The following is a 22,135-nucleotide window of genomic DNA, read 5'->3' as shown; positions in this document are numbered from 1 at the left end:
ACGGGGGCGCTGTGCTGCGGCGCGAGGAGCGGCGTGAGGGGAGCGCCGGGACAGCGGGACAGACCCGGGACAGGAGCGGGACAGGAGCGGGACAGACCGGGACAGGAGCGGGACAGACCGGGACAGGAGCGGGACAGACCCGGGACAGGAGCGGGACAGACCGGGACAGGAGCGGGACAGACCGGGACAGGAGCGGGACAGGAGCGGGACAGGAGCGGGACAGACCGGGACAGGAGCGGGACAGACCCGGGACAGACCCGGGACAGGAGCGGGACAGGCCCGGGACAGGAGCGGGACAGGAGCGGGACAGGAGCGGGACAGGAGCGGGACAGGAGCGGGACAGACCCGGGACAGGAGCGGGACAGACCCGGGACAGGAGCGGGACAGACCGGGACAGGAGCGGGACAGACCGGGACAGGAGCGGGACAGACCAGGGACAGGAGCGGGACAGGAGCGGGACAGGAGCGGGACAGGAGCGGGACAGACCCGGGACAGGAGCGGGACAGGAGCGGGACAGACCCGGGACAGGAGAGGGACAGACCCGGGACAGGAGCGGGACAGACCGGGACAGGAGCGGGACAGACCCGGGACAGGAGCGGGACAGCCGGGAGAGAACCGGGACAGGAGTGGGACAGGACCGGGACAGCACTGGGGGCTGAAAAAGCCCCTGGACACCCCTGAGGAAAACACATACTGGCCCCTTGAGAATATCCTGTAAGTCTTAAAGGATTTTCCCTTTTCCATTTCCTTACCCAGTTCTGCCCCCTCAGAGATGAGCAAAGTGGCACAGGAGCAAGCAGGACTGGCCTCTGTTGGGATATTAGGAGCTGGGTTTTTTCTTTTTCTCTTTAGGAATTTTCCCCATTACGTGTTGCTAGGACACGGAAATGACTGATACTTCAGAGAGGAGAAAGAAGTTGTCAGCTCAGGGGAGCGGTGCCGCTGGCTACTCTGGCTTTACCTGAGGTTTCCGTGGAGGGCAGAGATACCTCGGGCTTTGGATTGGGAAAACGGCGTTGGGTTCAGCCTCTTGTGCTCTCGACATTCGGAGGGGAGAGAGGCTGCGGCCGCTGTGGGGAGAATTCGTCAGCACTGCGGGGTTCTGCCTTCTGCTGCCTTTCTTCTCCCTTGATTGGAGCTCTGCTCGTTAGACTGCGGCGGGTTTTTTCCCAAGCTACGTAAAAAGAATAATAGCACGTACCCAAAGAAGAAGTTAAAAGACAGATCACCTGTAATACTGAAGCATTCAGCAAATATGCCCACCAGACACACCTTTAGATGAAATCCAGGACTAAAAAGGAATTCCAGGAGAAGGCAAATACAGGAAAATTAGTTCAAGGAAAGCCGTGTTTGTGTATGACATAGGAGGCACATTGTAATGAATCTGTATGTTCAGGGTGGAATAAATATCCTGTTGTGAACTTTCACCAGACACATCAGGTTCAAAGAGACACTCTTCTGTGTGTCCGACGCTGATAAAGAATCTCTGCTTTCTAATGCTTCAAGTGAACAAAAACATTTATTCTACAGCTACTATCCTAATATGAATGTTTTATCCTCTACCTAAGTTTCTACAACTATATGCTTCCCCTCCCACAGCTCCCACTCCCCAAGTCTTGAAGTTATGTACAAATGGGCCGAAGGAAGCAGACGAGGCCCTTCTCAGCAGCCTGGATTTCAGTTCCGAGGGGCCCTGGAGGATCCACATCACTCAGATGACGGGCGGGCGGTGCTGGTTGTCCCCTGCGGGCATCGCTGCATCTCCCCACGGCGGCCGCTGTCCCAGCCCGTTTCTCCGCAGATCCTCCAGCTCTCTCCGGGGCCGCTGGCGGGGCACAGGGCTCGGTGCCCGGTCCCCATCGGCGAGTCTCCGGCGCCGGCCGCCTCCAGGAGCCGCATCCTCCTGCGCCTCCCGCTGCTGCCGCTGCCGCCACCGCACCACGAAGGGATGGAGGCGGCGGGGCCGACGTGGGGCCTGCCCGGCACGGTTCTGCAGCCCCTGCAGCAGGCGGATGGCCCCAATGGGCCCCTGGCAGATGGGGCAGGCGGCAGCGGGGTCGTGGCCGGCCTGGTGCTGGATGCAGGTGTGGCAGAACACGTGCCCGCAGGGCTCCACGGCAGCAGCGGGGCTCCGCAGGAAATCCACGCAGATGCGGCAGACCCGGACGGCTCCTGGCGCTGGTGCCTCTGGCCCGACCTCCGCCATCGGTGCTCCCGGAGCTGGCTCCTCTCGGCTGCTGGCAGGAACTGAAGCCTTGGCTGCCACTTGTGGACTCGGAGATTCCTCCTCAGTCACTGGCAGGACTCGGAGGCTCCTCAGTCAGTGGCAGCACTCAGGTTCTTCGGTCACTTGCAACACTGGGAAGATCCTCAGACTGTGAAAGCACAGAGGCTCCTCGGACACTGGCAGCACTGGGAAGCTCCTCGGCTGCCAGTGAGTCACAGCCTGAGTGCTCTGGCTGTGCCCAACGCTGGTGGTTATAGTTACCCAAGTGGTGTCACAGTGACCGAGTGGTGACATCACAGGGTTCTGCGGGACACGCCCAGCAGCTCCCCCATCCACAGAGATGGATCCTGTGGCACAAAGCCCACCTGGCAGTGGCCTGCACACCTCAGTGTTCACCCAGGTCCCTTCCAGGCGGTCCCTGCTGGGGTGGGGCTGTGCCAGTCCCACCACCAGCACCTGCAGAGGGCCTGCTCTGCAGAGCTGCTTCCCATGGCGTGTCCTGGGGCTGCACCTCCCCAGGGGATGGACTGATCGGCCCTTGGCTGAACTTCAGGAGGTTCCATCAGCCCATTTCTCCTGCTTGTTGTGATCCTTCTGGGTCCTCGGGTGTCTCAGCATTCTATGGACAGCCTGGGACAGCCCCTGGACACCCCCGGAAAAGCCACAGGACACCCCCGGGGCACCCTTGGTACCGCACCTTCTCCATCACACCGCAGCTCCTTTGTTCAGGAAAAGGGGACCGGAAGCCTTCCATCAAAGCACCCAACATCTCCAGCGCTGCCCAGCCCAAACCGGTGCTGGGGTGTTCAGATCCCCTTAAAGGGAGAAGAGGCAAGTTTGCCTTGAGCCACAACTGAGGAAAGAATTAGATTTTAAACATACCTGAAAGTGAGATTAAAACACAAACGAGGTTAAATGTTGGGATCCAAAGCAATATTTCTACTTTTACTTTATTTTAGAAGCAAAAAGGGAGAAGATAGGCCAGTGGGGCTAGCCAAGAATGATCCGGTGGAGCACAGGGAAGGTGTTACCAGCACCGTGGGCCCGGCGCTGCCTCACAGAGCGCCGTGGGTCTTTGGCAGCTGAAGTCCATCGGACAGCGGCAGTGCAGGAGCAGAGCCAGGCAGCCGGAGCTGCACTGGGGGAGGGCAGGAGCACACAGCAAAGACTCCGACACTCTGCAGATTTGGCAGCTGCAGCTTCTGTGGCACTTGCTTCTGGAGGGTTTGGAGAGTGGCAATGTCATGTCCACCTCAAAGCAACAGCACGGCCGTGGGCAGATTCACGTTTGCTCCCTTAAAGTTCAGTGGCTGGGCATTGGAATTGAGCTGAAGTTTGCCTGATGCACCAAAACGTTTATTGCTTGCTTTTCTCATATATCGAAGCTCTCTTGTTTGGTTGCCTGATGTATCAAATACAAGTGCTCTTTGTGACTTCAAACAGGGTTTTTTTTCCAAAATATGGCAGGAATGAAGGTTTCTATTAGAGGCAGAGTAAAACCTTAATTTTCACACTTGAATCTTTCAAGAGGCAATGAAGAAAATCATTCCTTACTTTTTACTTGTTCACTACACAGGGCCAGGTGAGAGCAGGGCAGGAGGTTTGTGCTCACGGAGCTGCCCTTGCAGGGAGGGGCAGAAAGGGCTCCGGGCTTCTCCAGAGGAAACCTCCTGAGTGTGAGATCCATCCCGGCTGAGTCCACTTCTCCCACAGGCAGTGCCCTGGAGCCGGTGGCCAAGGCTGCCTCCTCCAGCCCTAGGGCTACTCTGGGGCCGGGGTAGAGGTTCTGCCCCAATCCTCCATCTCAGCCTCTGTCCTCACCCAGGCCATGAGGAAAACATATACTGGTGCCTTCAGAATATGCTCAGAGTCTTAAAGGACTTTCCCTTTCCTGGTTCTGCCCCCTCAGAGATGAGAAAATTGGCACAGAATCAAGCAGGAATGGCCTCTGTTGGGGACTGAGTAGCTGGGTTTTAATTTTCTCTTTAGGAATTTTCCCCAGTACGTGTTGCTAGCACACGGAAATGACTGATACTTCAGAGAGGAGAAAGAAGTTGTCAGCTCAGGGGAGTGGTGCCGCTGGCTACTCTGGCTTTACCTGAGGTTTCCGTGGAGGGCAGAGATACCTCGAGCTTTGGATTGGGAAAACGGCGTTGGGTTCAGCCTCTCGTGCTCCCGACATTCGGAGGGGAGAGAGGCTGCGGCCGCTGTGGGGAGAATTCGTCAGCACTGCGGGGCTCTGCCTTCTGCTGCCTTTCTTCTACCGTGAGTGCACCTCTGCTCATAAGACTACAGCGGGTTTATTTACAAGTTACGTAACAAAAAACAATGGTACATGCCCAAAGAAAAACATCAAAGAAAGATCACCTGTAATACTGAAGCGTTCAGTGAATGTGCCCGCCAGAAACCCCTTTAGATGAAATCCAGGACTTAAAAAAGACTTCCAGTAGAAAGCAAATACAGGCAAATTAGTTCTAGGAAAGCAGTGTTTATGTATTAGATAGGAGGTGCATTGTAATGCATCTCTATGTTCAGTATGGAATAAATATACCCTGCTGTGAACTTTCACCACACACATCAGATTCAAGGAGACCCTCTTCCATGTGTCCGACACTGATAAAGAATGTCTGCTTTCTAATGCTTCAAGTGAACAAAAACATTTATTCTACAGCTACTATCCTAATATGAATGTCCTATGCTCTGCCTAAGTTTCTACAACTATATGCTTTCCCTCCCACAGCTCCCACTCCCCAAGTCTTGAAGTTATGTACAAAACGGTCGAAGAAAGCAGACGAGGCCCTTCTCAGCAGCCTGGATTTCAGTTCCGAGGGGCCCTGGAGGATCCACATCACTCAGATGACGGGCGGGCGGTGCTGGTTGTCCCCTGCGGGCATCGCTGCATCTCCCCACGGCGGCCGCTGTCCCAGCCCGTTTCTCCGCAGATCCTCCAGCTCTCTCCGGGGCCGCTGGCGGGGCACAGGGCTCGGTGCCCGGTCCCCATCGGCGAGTCTCCGGCGCCGGCCGCCTCCAGGAGCCGCATCCTCCTGCGCCTCCCGCTGCTGCCGCTGCCGCCACCGCACCACGAAGGGATGGAGGCGGCGGGGCCGACGTGGGGCCTGCCCGGCACGGTTCTGCAGCCCCTGCAGCAGGCGGATGGCCCCAATGGGCCCCTGGCAGATGGGGCAGGCGGCAGCGGGGTCGTGGCCGGCCTGGTGCTGGATGCAGGCGTGGCAGAACACGTGCCCGCAGGGCTCCACGGCAGCAGCGGGGCTCCGCAGGAAATCCACGCAGATGCGGCAGACCCGGACGGCTCCTGGCGCTGGTGCCTCTGGCCCGACCTCCGCCATCGGTGCTCCCGGAGCTGGCTCCTCTCGGCTGCTGGCAGGAACTGAAGGCTTCACTCCCACTTGTGGCACTCTGAGCTTCCTCAAGGACTCGCAGGGCTCCGAGGCTCCCTGGTCACTGCAGCACTGGGAAGCTCCTCGGCTGCCAGTGAGTCACAGCCTGAGTGCTCTGGCTCTGCCCAACGCTGGTGGTTATAGTTACCCAAGTGGTGTCACAGTGACCGAGTGGTGACATCACAGGGTTCTGCGGGACACGCCCAGCAGCTCCCCCATCCACAGAGATGGATCCTGTGGCACAAAGCCCACCTGGCAGTGGCCTGCACACCTCAGTGTTCACCCAGGTCCCTTCCAGGCGGTCCCTGCTGGGGTGGGGCTGTGCCAGTCCCACCACCAGCACCTGCAGAGGACCTGCTCTGCAGAGCTGCTTCCCATGGCGTGTCCTGGGGCTGCACCTCCTCAGGGGATGGACTGATCGGCCCTTGGCTGAACTTCAGGAGGCTCCATCAGCCCATTTCTCCAGCTTGTTGTGATCCTTCTGGGTCCTCGGGTGTCTCAGCATTCTATGGACAGCCTGGGACAGCCCCTGGACACCCCCGGAAAAGCCACAGGATACCCTGGGACACCCTTGGTACCGCACCTTCTCCATCACACGGCAGCTCCTGTGTGCAGGAAAACGGGACGGGAAGCCTTCCATGAAAGCACCCAACATCTCCAGCGCTGCCCAGCCCAAACCGGTGCTGGGGTGTTCAGATCCCCTTAAAGGGAGAAGAGGCAAGTTTGCCTTGAGCCACAACTGAGGAAAGAATTAGATTTTAAACATACCTGAAAGTGAGATTAAAACACAAACGAGGTTAAATGTTGGGATCCAAAGCAATATTTCTACTTTTACTTTATTTTAGAAGCAAAAAGGGAGAAGATAGGCCAGTGGGGTTAGCCAAGAATGATCCGGTGGAGCACAGGGAAGGTGTTACCAGCACCGTGGGCCCGGCGCTGCCTCACAGAGCGCCGTGGGTCTTTGGCAGCTGAAGTCCATCGGACAGCGGCAGTGCAGGAGCAGAGCCAGGCAGCCGGAGCTGCACTGGGGGAGGGCAGGAGCACACAGCAAAGACTCCGACACTCTGCAGATTTGGCAGCTGCAGCTTCTGCGGCACTTGCTTCTGGAGGGTTTGGAGAGTGGCAATGTCATGTCCACCTCAAAGCAACAGCACGGCCGTGGGCAGATTCACCTTTGCTCCCTTAAAGTTCAGTGGCTGGGCATTGGTATTCAGCTGAAGTTTGCCTGATGGACCAAAATGTTTATTGCTTGCTTTTCTCATATATCGAAGCTCTCTTGATTGGTTGCCTGATGTATCAAATACAAGCGCTCTTTGTGACTTCAAACAGGGTTTTTTTTCCAAAATATGGCAGGAATGAAGGTTTCTATTAGAGGCAGAGTAAAACCTTAATTTTCACACTTGAATCTTTCAAGAGGCAATGAAGAAAATCATTCCTTACTTTTTACTTGTTCACACCACAGGGCCAGGTGAGAGCAGGGCAGGAGGTTGGTGCTCACGGAGCTGCCCTTGCAGGGAGGGGCAGAAAGGGCTCTGGGCTTCTCTAGAGGAAACCTCCTGAGTGTGAGATCCATCCCGGCTGAGTCCACTTCTCCCACAGGCAGTGCCCTGGAGCCGGTGGCCAAGGCTGCCTCCTCCAGCCCTAGGGCTACTCTGGGGCCAGGGTAGAGGTTCTGCCCCAAACCTCCATCTCAGCCTCTGTCCTCGCCCTGGCCGTGCGGAAAACACATACTGGTGCCTTCAGAATATGCTCAGAGTCTTAAAGGATTTTCCTTTTCCTGATTCTGCCCCCTCAGAGATGAGAAAATTGGCACAGAATCAAGCAGGAATGGCCTCTGTTGGGGACTGAGTAGCTGGGTTTTAATTTTCTCTTTAGGAATTTTCCCCAGTACGTGTTGCTAGCACACGGAAATGACTGATACTTCAGAGAGGAGAAAGAAGTTGTCAGCTCAGGGGAGCGGTGCCGCTGGCTACTCTGGCTTTACCTGAGGTTTCCCGTGGAGGGCAGAGATACCTCGAGCTTTGGATTGGGAAAACGGCGTTGGGTTCAGCCTCTCGTGCTCCCGACATTCGGAGGGGAGAGAGGCTGCGGCCGCTGTGGGGAGAATTCGTCAGCACTGCGGGGCTCTGCCTTCTGCTGCCTTTCTTCTACCGTGAGTGCACCTCTGCTCGTAAGACTACAGCGGGGGTTTATTTGCAAGTTACGTAACAAAAAACAATGGTACATGCCCAAAGAAAAACATCAAAGAAAGATCACCTGTAATACTGAAGCGTTCAGTGAATGTGCCCGCCAGAAACCCCTTTAGATGACCGCCAGGACTTAAAAAAGACTTTCAGTAGAAAGCAAATACAGGCAAATTAGTTCTAGGAAAGCAGTGTTTATGTATTAGATAGGAGGTGCATTGTAATGCATCTCTATGTTCAGTATGGAATAAATATACCCTGCTGTGAACTTTCACCATACACATCAGATTCAAGGAGACACTCTTCCATGTGTCCGACGCTGATAAAGAATGTCTGCTTTCTAATGCTTCAAGTGAACAAAAACGTTTATTCTACAGCTACTATCCTAACATAAATGTCCTATCTTCTACCTAAGTTTCTACAACTATGTGCTTCCCCTCCCACAGCTCCCACTCCCCAAGTCTTGAAGTTATGTACAAAAGCAGATGTATGTACAAAAGTTATGTACATAAAACAGAGGAGGCCCTTCTCAGCAGCCTGGATTTCAGTTCCGAGGGGCCCTGGAGGATCCACATCACTCAGATGACGGGCGGGCGGTGCTGGTTGTCCCCTGCGGGCATCGCTGCATCTCCCCACGGCGGCCGCTGTCCCAGCCCGTTTCTCCGCAGATCCTCCAGCTCTCTCCGGGGCCGCTGGCGGGGCACAGGGCTCGGTGCCCGGTCCCCATCGGCGAGTCTCCGGCGCCGGCCGCCTCCAGGAGCCGCATCCTCCTGCGCCTCCCGCTGCTGCCGCTGCCGCCACCGCACCACGAAGGGATGGAGGCGGCGGGGCCGACGTGGGGCCCGCCCGGCACGGTTCTGCAGCCCCTGCAGCAGGCGGATGGCCCCAATGGGCCCCTGGCAGATGGGGCAGGCGGCAGCGGGGTCGTGGCCGGCCTGGTGCTGGATGCAGGCGTGGCAGAACACGTGCCCGCAGGGCTCCACGGCAGCAGCGGGGCTCCGCAGGAAATCCACGCAGATGCGGCAGACCCGGACGGCTCCTGGCGCTGGTGCCTCTGGCCCGACCTCCGCCATCGGTGCTCCCGGAGCTGGCTCCTCTCGGCTGCTGGCAGGAACTGAAGCCTTGGCTGCCACTTGTGGACTTGGAGATTCCTCCTCAGTCACTGGCAGGACTCGGAGGCTCCTCAGTCAGTGGCAGCACTCAGGTTCTTTGGTCACTTGCAACACTGGGAAGATCCTCAGACTGTGAAAGCCCAGAGGCTCCTCGGACACTGGCAGCACTGGGAAGCTCCTCGGCTGCCAGTGAGTCACAGCCTGAGTGCTCTGGCTCTGCCCAACGCTGGTGGTTATAGTTACCCAAGTGGTGTCACAGTGACCGAGTGGTGACATCACAGGGTTCTGCGGGACACGCCCAGCAGCTCCCCCATCCACAGAGATGGATCCTGTGGCACAAAGCCCACCTGGCAGTGGCCTGCACACCTCAGTGTTCACCCACGTCCCTTCCAGGCGGTCCCTGCTGGGGTGGGGCTGTGCCAGTCCCACCACCAGGACCTGCCGAGGACCTGCTCTGCAGAGCTGCTTCCCATGGCGTGTCCTGGGGCTGCATCTCCCCAGGGGATGGACTGATCGGCCCTTGGCTGAACTTCAGGAGGTTCCATCAGCCCATTTCTCCTGCTTGTTGTGATCCTTTTGGGTTCTCTGGTGTCTCAGCAGCTCCTCCCACTGCAGGAAATTCAGCCAACTTGCTGAGTGTGCCCTGGGCCCCATTAATCAGGCCACTATCATGAAAGAAGAGGACTGGTCCCAGTACTGACACCTGGGCTGCACTGCTGATGATCAGCCTCTAGCTCAGCTTCATGCTGCTGATCAACATCCTCTACTTAAATTCCAGGAACAACAGTTAAAACCACTTCCTCACATGGCAGAGCTTATTTGCAGAGTTCTGCTTCCCCCAAGGCTCCTGCTTTCTCTAAACTCATGAGGAATGTCTTGTTGATCATTTATCAGCCCCAGTGAGCATTTTCCCTTTCAAATACAGCAGCTCTGGAATACAGCAGAGGATCTGTTGAATCTCTTGCCTCTTCCACCACTTTTCCTGCAATATACCTGGTATTTTCCTGCTGAAAATACCATTGTAGCACTACACACTGACACCACCTCTAGGAATAATTGTGTGCCCTTTGCAAAGGAACTGAGGTTGTTTGGCAGAGACTCTCCAGCACCAGGGCACCTCCAGGGCCCTGCTGCTGCTGCCACCATAGCCGTGCTGTGAATGGAAGGAGTGGAAGAGGCTGTGATGCCAGCAGGCCTCCCCAGCACAGTTACCCACCTGCAGCTGGGCAGCCTGTGCTCACAGCTCCTCTGCCCCTGGGATTTCACCTCTCACAGTGTTGGCTGCTTGTCCCACCTTTCCTATCACATGGTTGGAATTGGCCTAGTGCCAGCTTTTTGTGGCCTTTATGTGCAGGGTGCAGAACTCTCCTTTGGTCAAAGACAAGTTCCCTGTTCCACGTCATTAACCCCTTCTTTCCAAGTTCCCCTGTGCATCCTTCTAATACCCATGGCAGGTGGTGGGGCACTGTCCCACTCCTCAGCTCTGGTGTCCCCATCACTGTCTGCTTCTCCATCCCAGTCAGGACAGCTTTCCATCGTGGCAGCCTTGAAAAAGACCTGTTAATCCTCATGAAATCTCTTTTTTAGCTGCCAGGCTCCACTCCCAGTTACACTGCAGATGCTTCTTGCCAGACCTGAGCTGGCACCTTGGCCACCTAAGGACACAGCTTCACCTCCCCACCATGGCCCAGCCAAGCCAAAGGGTTCCCCAGTTTTCAGTGCATCAGCCACATGATCCCTGCACACAGCAACCTTCACAGGAGGAATTAGGAACATCAGGAGTAGCTCCATCCCAGGCTATGGGAGGCAGCCCTTAGGATGAAGATGCTGGGGCCCAGGACAAGCCCAGGATAAGAGGACACAGTGCCTCTGTCTGGGGACACTGGGTGCTGCCCTGGCAGCATGGCATGGCCTCTGCTTGTCCCCAGGGCATGGCCACATTCCATCCACCACCCATCCTGGCTCCCAGCAGGTCTCTCTGCTGCCCTGGCTCAGCATAGGAGGACAGAGCCAGTCACAAGTGGGGTTTGAGGAAGAGGAACTTGCTTGCAGGAGCCCCCCATCCCTGATAGGTTTGGAGACATCACCCCTTAGTGCTGGGAGCAGGGCCAGTGGGAGCACTCAGGGAACCCAAAATGAATTTACTGGTCCCAGTCCCAGGGCAGGGGGGGACTGGAGCCTGGTGCAGCCCAGCAGGGGAAAGGCAGCTCAAAAGGCTTTAGCACCAGCTGTCCCTGGACATCGCTGGCTCTCAAACAAAGCCCCCACAGCTTTGGCTGGCAGAGGCACCACGGGCCCTTGGGGCTGGCACAACCAGGATCCCTATCAGCACTTCCCCTTCTCTTTACTGGGCTCCACAGTTCATCTTCCATGCACGAGGAGATTCCAGCCAAACGGGGATCTCTGTCAATCCTCACCTCCCCGCCGCTCTCGCACCGCCCTGGGCTCCTGCCCGGCAGCAGCGAGCGCAGCCCCTGCCCGGCCAGCGCAGCTGCCTGGCACAGAGAGTGGGAGAGCAGCCACACGAGAGCTGGGCAGGGTCGGTGCCTCTGCTCCTCCCAGCGCCGCTCTTCTGGCAGCAGCCAGGACAGGGTGAAAAGTCACCCGCAGGTGCTGCCCTTGGGCCGCTGGCAGCAGCCGGGGCTCCGGCCTGAGCTCCGAGCTCAGCTGGAGCTGAGCCCCACGAGCCCGGCCGTGCACAGGGAGTTTCATCCGAGCCCGTGGCATTCCCCGGCAGGAGACCACGGCAGCTTTCCTCAGCCCAGACTCTCCTGCTCCTGCCCAGCTGCACACGGGGCTGGGGGTGCTGCAGGGCCAGTCCTGGGCAGGCACCAGAGCAGGCAGCTCCATCCTCCTTCCCAGCCCAGCTCCCTTACCCTGCTCGGGCTGCACTCTGAGCCCCCAGGCCACCCCACACACACAGGGCCTCTCTCCTAGAGATGCCAGGGGATAAAAGGCCAAACTCTTGCCAGAACACCCAGCTCCTTCCTTAGAGAGCAGCCTTACTTCCATCCCAAGCTCTTCCTAACACCTGAACATCTCTGTAACAGACTCCTCCTTTCAAGCCCAGCAAGAGCAGCTTTGCTTCTGCTTCCCCCAGCTACCCACAACGAGTCAGAGCCACACAACAGCGACAACTCCATCAGCCACTACTCCCAACCTGTGCCTGCCATGGAAGCAGAATTAAACTCTTTCAGACCAGAACAGTAATTGAATCAGTTTAATACAGTCAGCATATTGTAAATATGTATAATACAGTATTGCTAACAGATGTGGCCATTGAGCCCAAGACCACCTTTCTAGAAAGGCACAGAGAGGTAGGAGAGTTGGGGCATTTCCCCAGATTAGTTGCAAGTGAGAAGGTGCACATAAGACCTTCCTCCTGGAAGCACCAGATCACCAGAAACTTGTGCTCTTTGAGAGGACTGCTAATGTGCTGGGATGAGTGCAGGCACTTGGAGTGACAGCCAAAGCCTCCTGCTGACCCTTATGTCAGGAGACTCTTGCTGGCTTTTGCATATACTAAAAGAAAGAAAAAGTAGGGCAGAGCAGAAGAGCCTAGCTCTGTGTGCATGAAGTGTTCTTGGTGAGGCAGGAGTGAGGGAGATGTGTGACTTTGCTTTTGCCCTTGGCTGGGACAAGGACTGTTATGTGCATTGCTTTGGATACCGCAACCACCCTGAGGTGAGTGAGAAGAAATGCTCCATCCTCCAATATTGCCCCATGGTTTCCTGCACCAGCAGGGCAAGAGCAAAGCCCTAGCCACATCAAGCACCTGGAGTGGGGACAATGGTGTCACCAAGCATTTGGGTCATCCTCTGTGGCAGTTGAAGTGGCACCATGGTGGTGGGAGGAAGCCTGGAGACTTTTGGCTCTGCAGAAGGCACCATTCACCAGGGTGAATGGTGGGAGTGTCTGGAGATGCTAATTCTCAAATTTTGCATAAGGGTTCTCTTCCTTGAACAGGCCTAGAAGAAAGGAGAGATTTGTTCAGACAGCAGCACCCACAGGGGTTACAGCCAGCAAGAAACCTGTCCTGGGAAACAATTCTTTGTCATAAGCATCCTCAAGCTTCCCAGCTGCAGTTCTCCCAAAACACCTGCTCTTACTTGAGCAGACCCCACAGTCAGCACTGTTTCACTCTCCCCTTCTGCACAAGAGGAGACATTCATTGAGAACCTTGACCTGATGGCAAACTCCTCTCCCAGGCAGTCCATGTACAGTTCAGGTAAAGCAGCCTGCCTAAGATTCCAGAATGCTCCCTTGGCACACCCCTTCTGTCAGAGTGGACTTATAAGCAGAGAGCCCAGACCCAAATCAAATTAAAACTGTTCTTAGACTTGCTTCCCTGCTCCAGCATCAAGACTGGGAAACAGCAAGGCAGGGTATGGGGCTGATTTTGGGGCTAGCAAGGAGCCACGTTCCATGCTGTTTGCTGCTTTCCCAGCTCAACACTTCTGAAGAACAGCCACAAAGGACAAGGTTGTAAACTCTGGGGTCAGGCTGCAGCAAGACAGCCCTGACATGGTAAGACAGGCCCAGAGAACAGCTCTTCCACAGGCAGGTGCTTTCTCCACCAAGAGCTCCTTCAGGCACAGCTTTGCCTACTCTTTCTTCCCCAAAGGAGCCAGCCCATCCAGAGGCCCTGCGATCTCCTGGACTTCAGCAGGCAGCAGCTGACAGCAGAAGAAAGGTCTCTAGCTTTCTCTACAGCCCTCTCAAAGACAGAGACCACCAAGTGCAGCATGCATAAGCCCAACTGCCCCACAGCCAGACACTCCCAGAGCCCCTGGCAGCCCCAGTGAGCAGGCTGGAGGGACCCTCCCCTGCACAGAGCAACTGGCTGTTCCCTGCTTCCTTCCAGGCTGATGTTCTCCTCAGGTAGGTCCAGAGCTGGCCCAGGTTCATGGGACTCACCTGAGGGACCATCCAGCCCCAGGAGAGAGGCTGTGCAGTCCCATCCCCAGAGGGCTGAGACACCACTGCTGGCACAGAGGACCAGAGGGATTGAGGTGGGATTGGTGCCTGCTCTGTGCTCCTGCACCTGTGGGCATTCTTATTCCTACCTGGCCCCACACTCCAGGCTGCTGGCTCCCCAACCACTTGCTCACCATGGGGCTACTGGAGGGCTGTGCCTGAAGGGTAACAGCATTATGCTGTGTCTGCCAGCTTCTGCTTCTCCCCTCCAGTCAAGCTCCATCAGCTTCTCCCAGATGGTAAGCTTGGAAGACACATTCTGGGGAACAGAACACTTCCTCTTCGCTGCCCAGGAAAAATAACCCTTGCGTGGGCTCACACACCATGACCCCAGCATCTCTACACTTGCTGTGAGCCAAGAGAGCAGGGACCATGTTTTCCCTGCTGTCCAGATCTCATCTACAGCTGTAACCATGGCAAGGAGCACAGTTACAGAGAATGCTTCATCTAAAGCTTAGTTTGAATCACTCATGTCAGCACTGTACCGTATTTTCTTCGGATTTCATCATGCCGTGATTTCATCTCTGCTCTCCTGCGAGAGGCAAAGAGAAAAGCCATGAGTCAGTAACTGGTGATACAAAAGGGAACAAGAAGAGCCAGAGCTCCTTGCTTATTCCCAACCAAGGGGAGCTCCAGGCTGGCAGCTTTGCTCAGCCTCCCACCTGAGGGAGGCTCTGGGGACCACCAGATCCCACATGTCAGCAGCCCTCGGGGAGCTGCATACACAATAGTTGTGATGCTACATCCACAAGTCACCCCAGCATGACATTCCTAATAAGGCTTGTGTGTGAGCTAGGGCTGAAGCAGCCACTGACTGCATGTGTTGAGCCCCATGTGCCTCCTGGCATCACCTTTGATGGCACAGACAGGAGCCAAATCATTCTGCAGCCTCAGGGCCTGTGGTATCAACTCACCTCTCCTCCTGCCTCACCCGCCTCTTCTCCCTCTCCCTGGCTGCTCTCTCGTCATCCTTGTCTGGCCTGGTAGACAGAAAAACCCCTTAGTGCACTCAGCTCTGCAGCAGCACATGGCTGCATCTGAGCTGTTCCTTAATCAGGGGACTCTCTTGATACTTGCTTTTTGCTCTTTTTCTTACAACAGCAGCAGCAGCAGCAGACCCCCAACATGATCAGAAGTGTTCCTCCCACCACGGACATTGCAATGATCAGGGCTTCAAAGTTCACTGAAGGATTTGATAAAAACGTGTTTAGCACACACAGACACAGCTGCCTGGGGTTACAATATAGGATCATAAGATCACGGAATCATTAATGTTGGGAAAGCACTCAAGGATCATCAAGTCCAACTGTTCCTCCAGCACTCCCAGGTCTTCCAGTAAACCATGTCCTCAAGTGCAACAGCTCTATGTTTTTTGAATGCTTCCAGGGATGGCAACTCTACCACTGCCCTGGGCAGCCTGTTCCACTGTCTGACTCCCTCTGAGTGAAGAACCTTTTTCTTAATATTCAACCTAAACCTCCCCATGTGCAACCTGAGGCCATTTCCTCTTATCCTACAGCAAATTTCTCTTGTCCTGTTTATGAACATACAGCTACTGTCACCAGCAGCTTCAGTCACTGGGCTGGAGATGTGCAACAACCTGGGAAAGCAAATGGACATTGTTAGCTGTAGAGATACACCTGGTGTTGGTACCCACAAATAAACACCAGCTGAGCACATGTACCTACTAACAGGAGTGCTCAGCTACTGGCTATGAAGAAAGGCAAGGACAAATGCACTCAGGTCAAACTCCTCTGGCAGAAACAGGAGCAAAGCTATCTTAATCACTAATCCAGGTAAAAAGTAACCATCAAGGGAAAAAAACAACAACTGAAGGTTTCAGGGCTAAGGGACAATCTCTGACAGGGAGGAATTACTGTCCATGGGAGCCAGCCTCAGAAGTCATCTCTGATGAGATGAGCACTTAGAGGTGTCATCTCTGAAGTCCCTGGGTGAGAGATAAACTGAAACAAAATCTGTTGGGATTTATCAGCATGGGCCAGGAATGCTGCTGAAGGCCAAGTCCTGCTTCCTGCACCTGACTGCCATGTCTCCCCAGGGCTGGGGGGATCTGCCTGCCCACACAGAGAACAAAACCTGCTGGAACATGGTGAGACAGCAGCTGTGAGCCCTGGTCCCTGCTCATCCTACTCAGCTCCTGCAGGAATGACAGTAGAGACACCAGCCAAAACTGACACATCTAGATGGCAAGGATTTCAGGTGGCAACAAAGAAGAGTTTCTTCCAGGTGTGATTCAAGCTGTTCAGAAACTTGTGCCTGTGAAAATATTTGTTTAGGAGCCACTTTGCACACAATAGCCAGGCTACAGAAATCTCAGTGCACCTGAACCTGCTCAGAGCACTTTTGAAGGTCGTTTAGTCCAACTCCCTGCCATGGGCAGAGACATCTTTCACCAGACCAGGCTGCTCACAGTCCTATCCAACCTGACCTTGACTGTTTCCAGGAATGGGGCATTCACTATCTCTCTGGGCAACCTGTGCCAGTGCCTCAACACCTTCATTGTAAGAGAATTCTTTCTTTTATCTGTTCTAAATACATCCTCTTTTAGGTACTCCAGCCTGAGCTGACTCCACCACTGAAATTGTTTTCAAAGACTGCAGCAGTGTCAGTGCTCCTGAAACCCTTTTGGGGTTTCAGGATGAGCCTGGGGTTCAGCTCTCCCCTTCCCACACAGAGAGGTCTGTGGCAGAGCACCAGGCACTCCTCCAGCTGATGACAGAGGCTAAGTCACACACCAAAAATGCACACTCACGTAAGAGCTAATCTCTCACAAGACTAATCTCCTCTACAGCAACTTTCACAAGCTAAGGAATGTGTTCTATAATGAAACCTTTTGTGAAGCTACTCACATCAAAACTAGTATTTCAAGGCCTTACAGAAGTTTCAGAAAAGCATACCACAGGGCTTACAAAGAGGAGATTCTTCCTCCACAAGCATAAGAGCAGTTTGAACTTTTGTGGGCAGACAGGAGAGCCCAGCCTCGAGCACAAAAGATGAACAGGCAACAGCAATTCAGCTCCAGGCTCCTCATCAAGGGGGTGGGTGAGAGCAACCAGGCCCCAGCTTGCTTTCTTCCTGCTCCAGCCCCCAAAAGCTGGCTCCTGTCTGTCTAAACAAGGCACCAATCTCTCCAGAAATCTTCAGAAAACAGAGCAGCATGGAGGAGAGGCAGCTGTCCACTGCAAAAAGCTCCTAGAGGAGACCTGCACATACAGGAGTAGTTTTAGAAGAGGTTTTTTCTCAGGTGGGTAAGAGCTGAGCAGGACCACAGTACACTCAGCTCTAGAAGCACACACAGGTTCCCAGAGAAGTCACCACACCTCTGGCTCCAGGAGCCCACCTGGGACAGCAGCCACATGTAGAGCCAGAAGCAGTGCACAGAGTGACAAGCCAGCTGCAGAGGAGAGAACTTCTGGGATTTAGACACCAAGAAGGGCTGCACAGGCCCACAGAGAACTTCCACTCCTGTTTCCAGGCGCTAGCCACGTCTGGAGCCTCCATCACACCAAAGCATAAGGGAGGTATTTTGGAGTAGCTAAATCCTCACGGGTCCTACTTGCCAGAAGGCAGGGAACTGCTCATACTCTGCTTCCCCGCCCACGCTTCAGGGAGTTTGCAGAACCTTGACTGCCTTCAGCCTGTCACTGCTACACTGGCAGAGAGATGGGGAGGCAGGGGAGCCTCCCACAGCAGCAAGCTCTCACACAGTCCCCAGCCCAGGCTGGCACTTACCCCAGCAGACTCCCCAGCGCGCGGAGCGGAGCTCGCACAGCTCGGCTGGGGGAAGGATCCTTCGGACGGGGTACTCCATGCACCTCCTGCTGCTGGCACACCACAGGCACTAGAACACAGAAGCAGGCAGCACAGCGTTACTGGTGTACTGCCAGTGACCCACGCTCTGCTTTGGCAGCCACAGCACACGGCCACCTCTGCTGGCTCACGAGAACCAGGTATCACCCAGCACAACAGGGTGCTCAGGAGTAAGAGCTGTGCCAGCACAGATCACACCAGCAGAGGCAGGAGAGGGGAGTGCAGAGTTCTAGAGCAAGTAAAGATGCTGAGAATCCTTCTCCTGGCTTAGAATTGTACACTATCCTGAGCTGGATGGGACTCAAAAGGATCACTGAGCCAAGTACTGGTCCTGCCCAGGACAGCCTTAAGAATCCCACCATGGCTTGCACAATTAATAAAGACAACTCCTTTATGTTTATTTTGGGATAAGAAGAAAGCCTTTGGGACCAAGCACCTCTACACACACAAAGGTGATGAGCAGGAGAGGCGTGCATGTGCCCAGACACTACCAGAGCATCTGCAGAGCTTTGCACGTCCTCTCCTGGTGGCTCCAACCCCCAAGCCCAGCATTCAATAGGGTTTGGTCAAACTGGTTTTGGCTACATCAGCTGCAAGATCTGACTCAAGTTCAAGTTTGCTGATATCTGCGATAAGGCAGCGGGGACTGGCAGGACACCAGGACACATCCTGCACCCACCCAGTGCATGGCACAGCTGGTGGAGGGGAACTCACCCAGCCAGCCCAGCCCACTCAGTCCCTTCTCCAAGCACGTCACCCATCCATCAGGAAGCATCTCAGTAATTCCATTAATCAAAAAAGCACACAGCAAAACCCACCCAGTTTCTAGCAACCTCCTTCCAGAGCACCAGAGAGGGATTGCCCTCTCACCCTCATAGGTGGGTGGAATTTGCAGCATGTCTGGGACAAAGGCAGGGGACCAGCCCTGCTTCCAGGAAGGAAACTTTTTCAGGCATGGTGAGAGGTTGGGAGTCTCACTGCTGCTACTCACAGTGACATTTTTCAGGCATTCTTCACAGCTCCTGTTCGTATATTGGTGACAATCTGCAGGAAGGAAAAAAGACACCTCAGGACTTTGAAGAGCATCAGTGGTTTAAAACTCTGGGCCCCTCCAAGCCTGCTCCTAACCCACCACTGGGCCAGCAGCAGTGCATGCTGCTGCAAAAGAGCCAGCAGCTTCAGCACGTGCTCCGTGTCACTGTGGGAAGCCCAAATGCTAATGAAAGTTCATCTGCCTTGCTCTGCTGACAAAGCCCTAAGCTGTGAGTTCCTCTCTTGGGTTTTATTTCCCTAAAAGCCTGAGCATGTGTACTATGGCAGCAGGCAGCCAGGGGACACAGCTGGATTTGGTCTGGAGGGACCCTATGAGGATGAGGGCAAGCAGTGGGTAGGTGACACAGTAGCACCAGATGATGGAGCAGCTCAAGCAAACAAGCTCCAGACACAGAAGTTGCTACCAGGAAAAGCAAAGAAGCACATAGGGACACACAGAGCTACAGATCCTACAGGAGGCCTCCTGCTGCACATGAGGGCCATACCCTACCACAGCCTGTTCATCCAAATCTTCCTTCAGCAAGACACAATCCAGGCAATGGGAGCAGCACTGCAGCCAAAAAAATCTGTGCTCATGGTCAAAACCTGTTTCCACCCCCATGTGGCAGAGGAAGACCCCAGTTCTACAGACACAGGTGGCTCTCAGGACCAGAGCCACCATGGATGAAGGTATCCTCATGGGATGCATCCAGCTGGGCAGGGGAATGGATAAGGTCTGAACCTGAACACAGGACACGTTGGCCTAGTCCAGACCCCATTCTGAGCTTAGCCACAGCTCCCAGCAGTGCTCCTGGGAAAAGTCTTCTTACAGGATATTCACCTGCAATTCATTGGTGATCTGCAAGAAGGGTGGTTTGCCAAGCCCTCAAGAATGAGCCATTTAAAACTGACTCCTGCTTAAGAGTCTAAGCAGCAGCCTATTTGACAGTGGTTTAAATGGAAAACTCAAATCAATTTGCCTGACCACTCACTGCTGGATGAAGGATCATTGCTTTGCAGTGTCGTAATCAGGAAAAAATCAATCCCAGAGGTGCTTGTTTTCCACTCTCACAATCAGCAAAGCTGGATTTTCTCCCTCCAGCTGGCAGGAGCCCTCAGCTATGACCCACTGTCAGCAGTCACATGCTCTGTATAGCCTTCCAAACAACTGGGCAATTGATTAACATAGCTCAGATAAGGGTGTTTACACACCAGAGAGGCTGAGATTGCAGATTTTAAACACTCTGAAGCTGCATCTTCCCGATTTCTTCAACTGAGGCTGGAAAAACACAGCAGCTCTCTGCTGCTCCAGGACTGTTTATCAGGAGTCACAAAACACCCTCCCACACCACAGGAGGCCAGTGGTGGGCAAAAAGCAGAACCTGTGGTTTTAACTGGGCTTTGCTTTCCCCCAGGGTATCCCCTCTCCTGGCATCCCTAGCTGGGGACCATACTCCAAGTCATTAAGTCAAAGGCATCCACTTATGGCTGTTTGGGAATGGGCTGCTTCGAGAACACCACAGCCCTTCAGGATCTGGTTTTCCAAATGTCCCATCTCAGGTGGCCAGACAGCTCACATGGCATGGCACAGGAAGCACTGCACTCCTCGGGGACAGAGACAGGACAAGCAGCTCTTGCTGGCCTAGAAGCCACCTGGGTAATGCTTTTACAGCTGGCTACAGGAGGAAAGAAGTGAATGGAGAACAATTCCCGGCTTGGGAGAGGGGGCAGGCTTCTTAGGACACTCTGAGGACAGTTATCCCCTGCCTTTGCTACAGCTTCATCTCCACCTGGTGCAGCACCTCAGGGGATTATACTCTGTCCCCCAGCCACTAAGAAGAAGCAGCTGAACACCCGCTGCTCCCCACCCATCTTCTTCCTGGTCTGAGGCTGCCCCAGCCACCCTCCCCCAGCCTCCACAGGGCCATCAGCAGGAGCCTGGCAGCCCAGAGACTGCCCCCTGGTCAGGGAAGGTAAGCAGCTCTCACCCGAGCTGTTATCATCACTAAATCATTGAATCATAGAATGGTTTGGGTAGAAAGGGCTTTAAGCCCATCTTGTCCCACCTCCCCGGCCATGGGCAGGGGCACCTTCCACCAGCCCAGGTTGCTCCAAGCCCCGTCCAACCTGGCCTTGGACACTTGCAGGGATGGGGCAGCCACAGCTCCCCTGGGCATGGAAGTTCCATTGCAGTGGAAGCCGGAAAAGCGGCGAGCACAGCTCCGCTTCCAGCACCCGCTCAACTTTCCCGAACTCCGAGGCACACGCGGGGCTGCACCGGGTCCCACCCGCCCTGCGGAGCTCCGGCGGGGGACCCGGCCTCCCCTGCCAGCCCCACCGCCCACTCCGAGCGGCCACCCGCACGGACACCGCACGGCAGCGGGGCCCAAGGCAACGCCCGGCCGGGATCTCGGGCCGCGGTCCCCGCTTACCTCCGGCCGCGTCCTGCGCGGCCACGGCGGCGGGCAGCAGGGCCAGGGCCAGGGCGCACAGCCGGAGCGCCGGGGCCATGGCGGAGCGGGCCGGCCGGGGCGGCACCGCCGCTATGTAGGGCCGGCCGGGGGCGGGCCGGGGGCGGCCCCGCGGGGCTGCGAGCCCGGGGTGGGGCTGGGGGAGACCCCCGGGGCTGCCGGAGCCTGCCGGGACCGCGCCGGGACCGCGCCGGGACCCTGCCGGGACCCTGCCGGGACCCTGCCGGGACCCCCTCGGGACCCCCGCCGGTCCTTGCCGGGACCTCGCCGGGACCCCCGCTGATCCTTACCGGGACCCAACGGTCCTTACCGGGACCCCGCCGGTTCTTACCGGGACCTCGCCGGCCCTCCTTACTGGAACCCTGCCGGCCCTCCTTACCGGGACCCCCCCCGGTCCTTACCGGGACCCACCGGCTTTCCTTACCGGGACCCCCCCCGGTCCTTACCGGGACCCACCGGCTTTCCTTACCGGGACCCCCACCGGTCCTTACCGGGACCCCACCGGCTTTCCTTACTGGGACCCTGCCGGCCCTCCTTACCGGGACCCCACCGGCTTTCCTTACTGGGACCCCCGCTGGTCCTTACCAGGACCCCCGCTGGCCCTTACCGGCACCCTGCCAGCTTTCCTTACCGGAACCCCCGCTGGTCCTTACCGGGACCCGCCGGCCCCGCGGCCACCCCAGGAAGGGGCCAGACCCCCGCGGGAGCAGGAGGAGGAGGCTGAGGAGGATGGGGACAGAACCGGCCTTTCCTCACGCCCCCCAGGTTAACCTCCCGGGAGACTGACCCCTGCCCCTGTGCAAACCCACCCAAAGGGTCCCGCATCCCCTCCCGCACCGGTTCGTTCAGCTTTAGAGCACGGAAGCGTGTTAATTGTAAAATACATATTAGTTCTCATGACACA

General features: G+C 55.9%; 1 protein-coding gene across 1 annotated transcript; it reads right to left on the bottom strand.

Moving 5' to 3' along the window:
• Positions 1-12,126: 12,126 nt before the first annotated feature.
• Positions 12,127-21,311, bottom strand: PTTG1IP (PTTG1 interacting protein). The gene is made up of 7 exons (XM_021545408.3): positions 21,193-21,311; positions 18,720-18,772; positions 17,651-17,759; positions 14,975-15,080; positions 14,812-14,877; positions 14,383-14,429; positions 12,127-12,888 (listed from the first exon to the last, which is right to left on the bottom strand). Exons 1-7 carry the CDS (start codon positions 21,269-21,271, stop codon positions 12,845-12,847), a joined length of 504 nt encoding a protein of 167 aa, XP_021401083.1. The 5' UTR covers positions 21,272-21,311; the 3' UTR covers positions 12,127-12,844.
• Positions 21,312-22,135: the final 824 nt, after the last annotated feature.

The sequence above is a fragment of the Lonchura striata genome, chromosome 9, assembly GCF_050655825.1.
Source record: "Lonchura striata isolate lonStrDom1 chromosome 9, ASM5065582v1, whole genome shotgun sequence".
NCBI classification, from domain to species: domain Eukaryota; kingdom Metazoa; phylum Chordata; class Aves; order Passeriformes; family Estrildidae; genus Lonchura; species Lonchura striata.
Note: the sequence above shows the minus strand (reverse complement) of the source record. Positions and strands in the feature narration are given on the sequence as shown.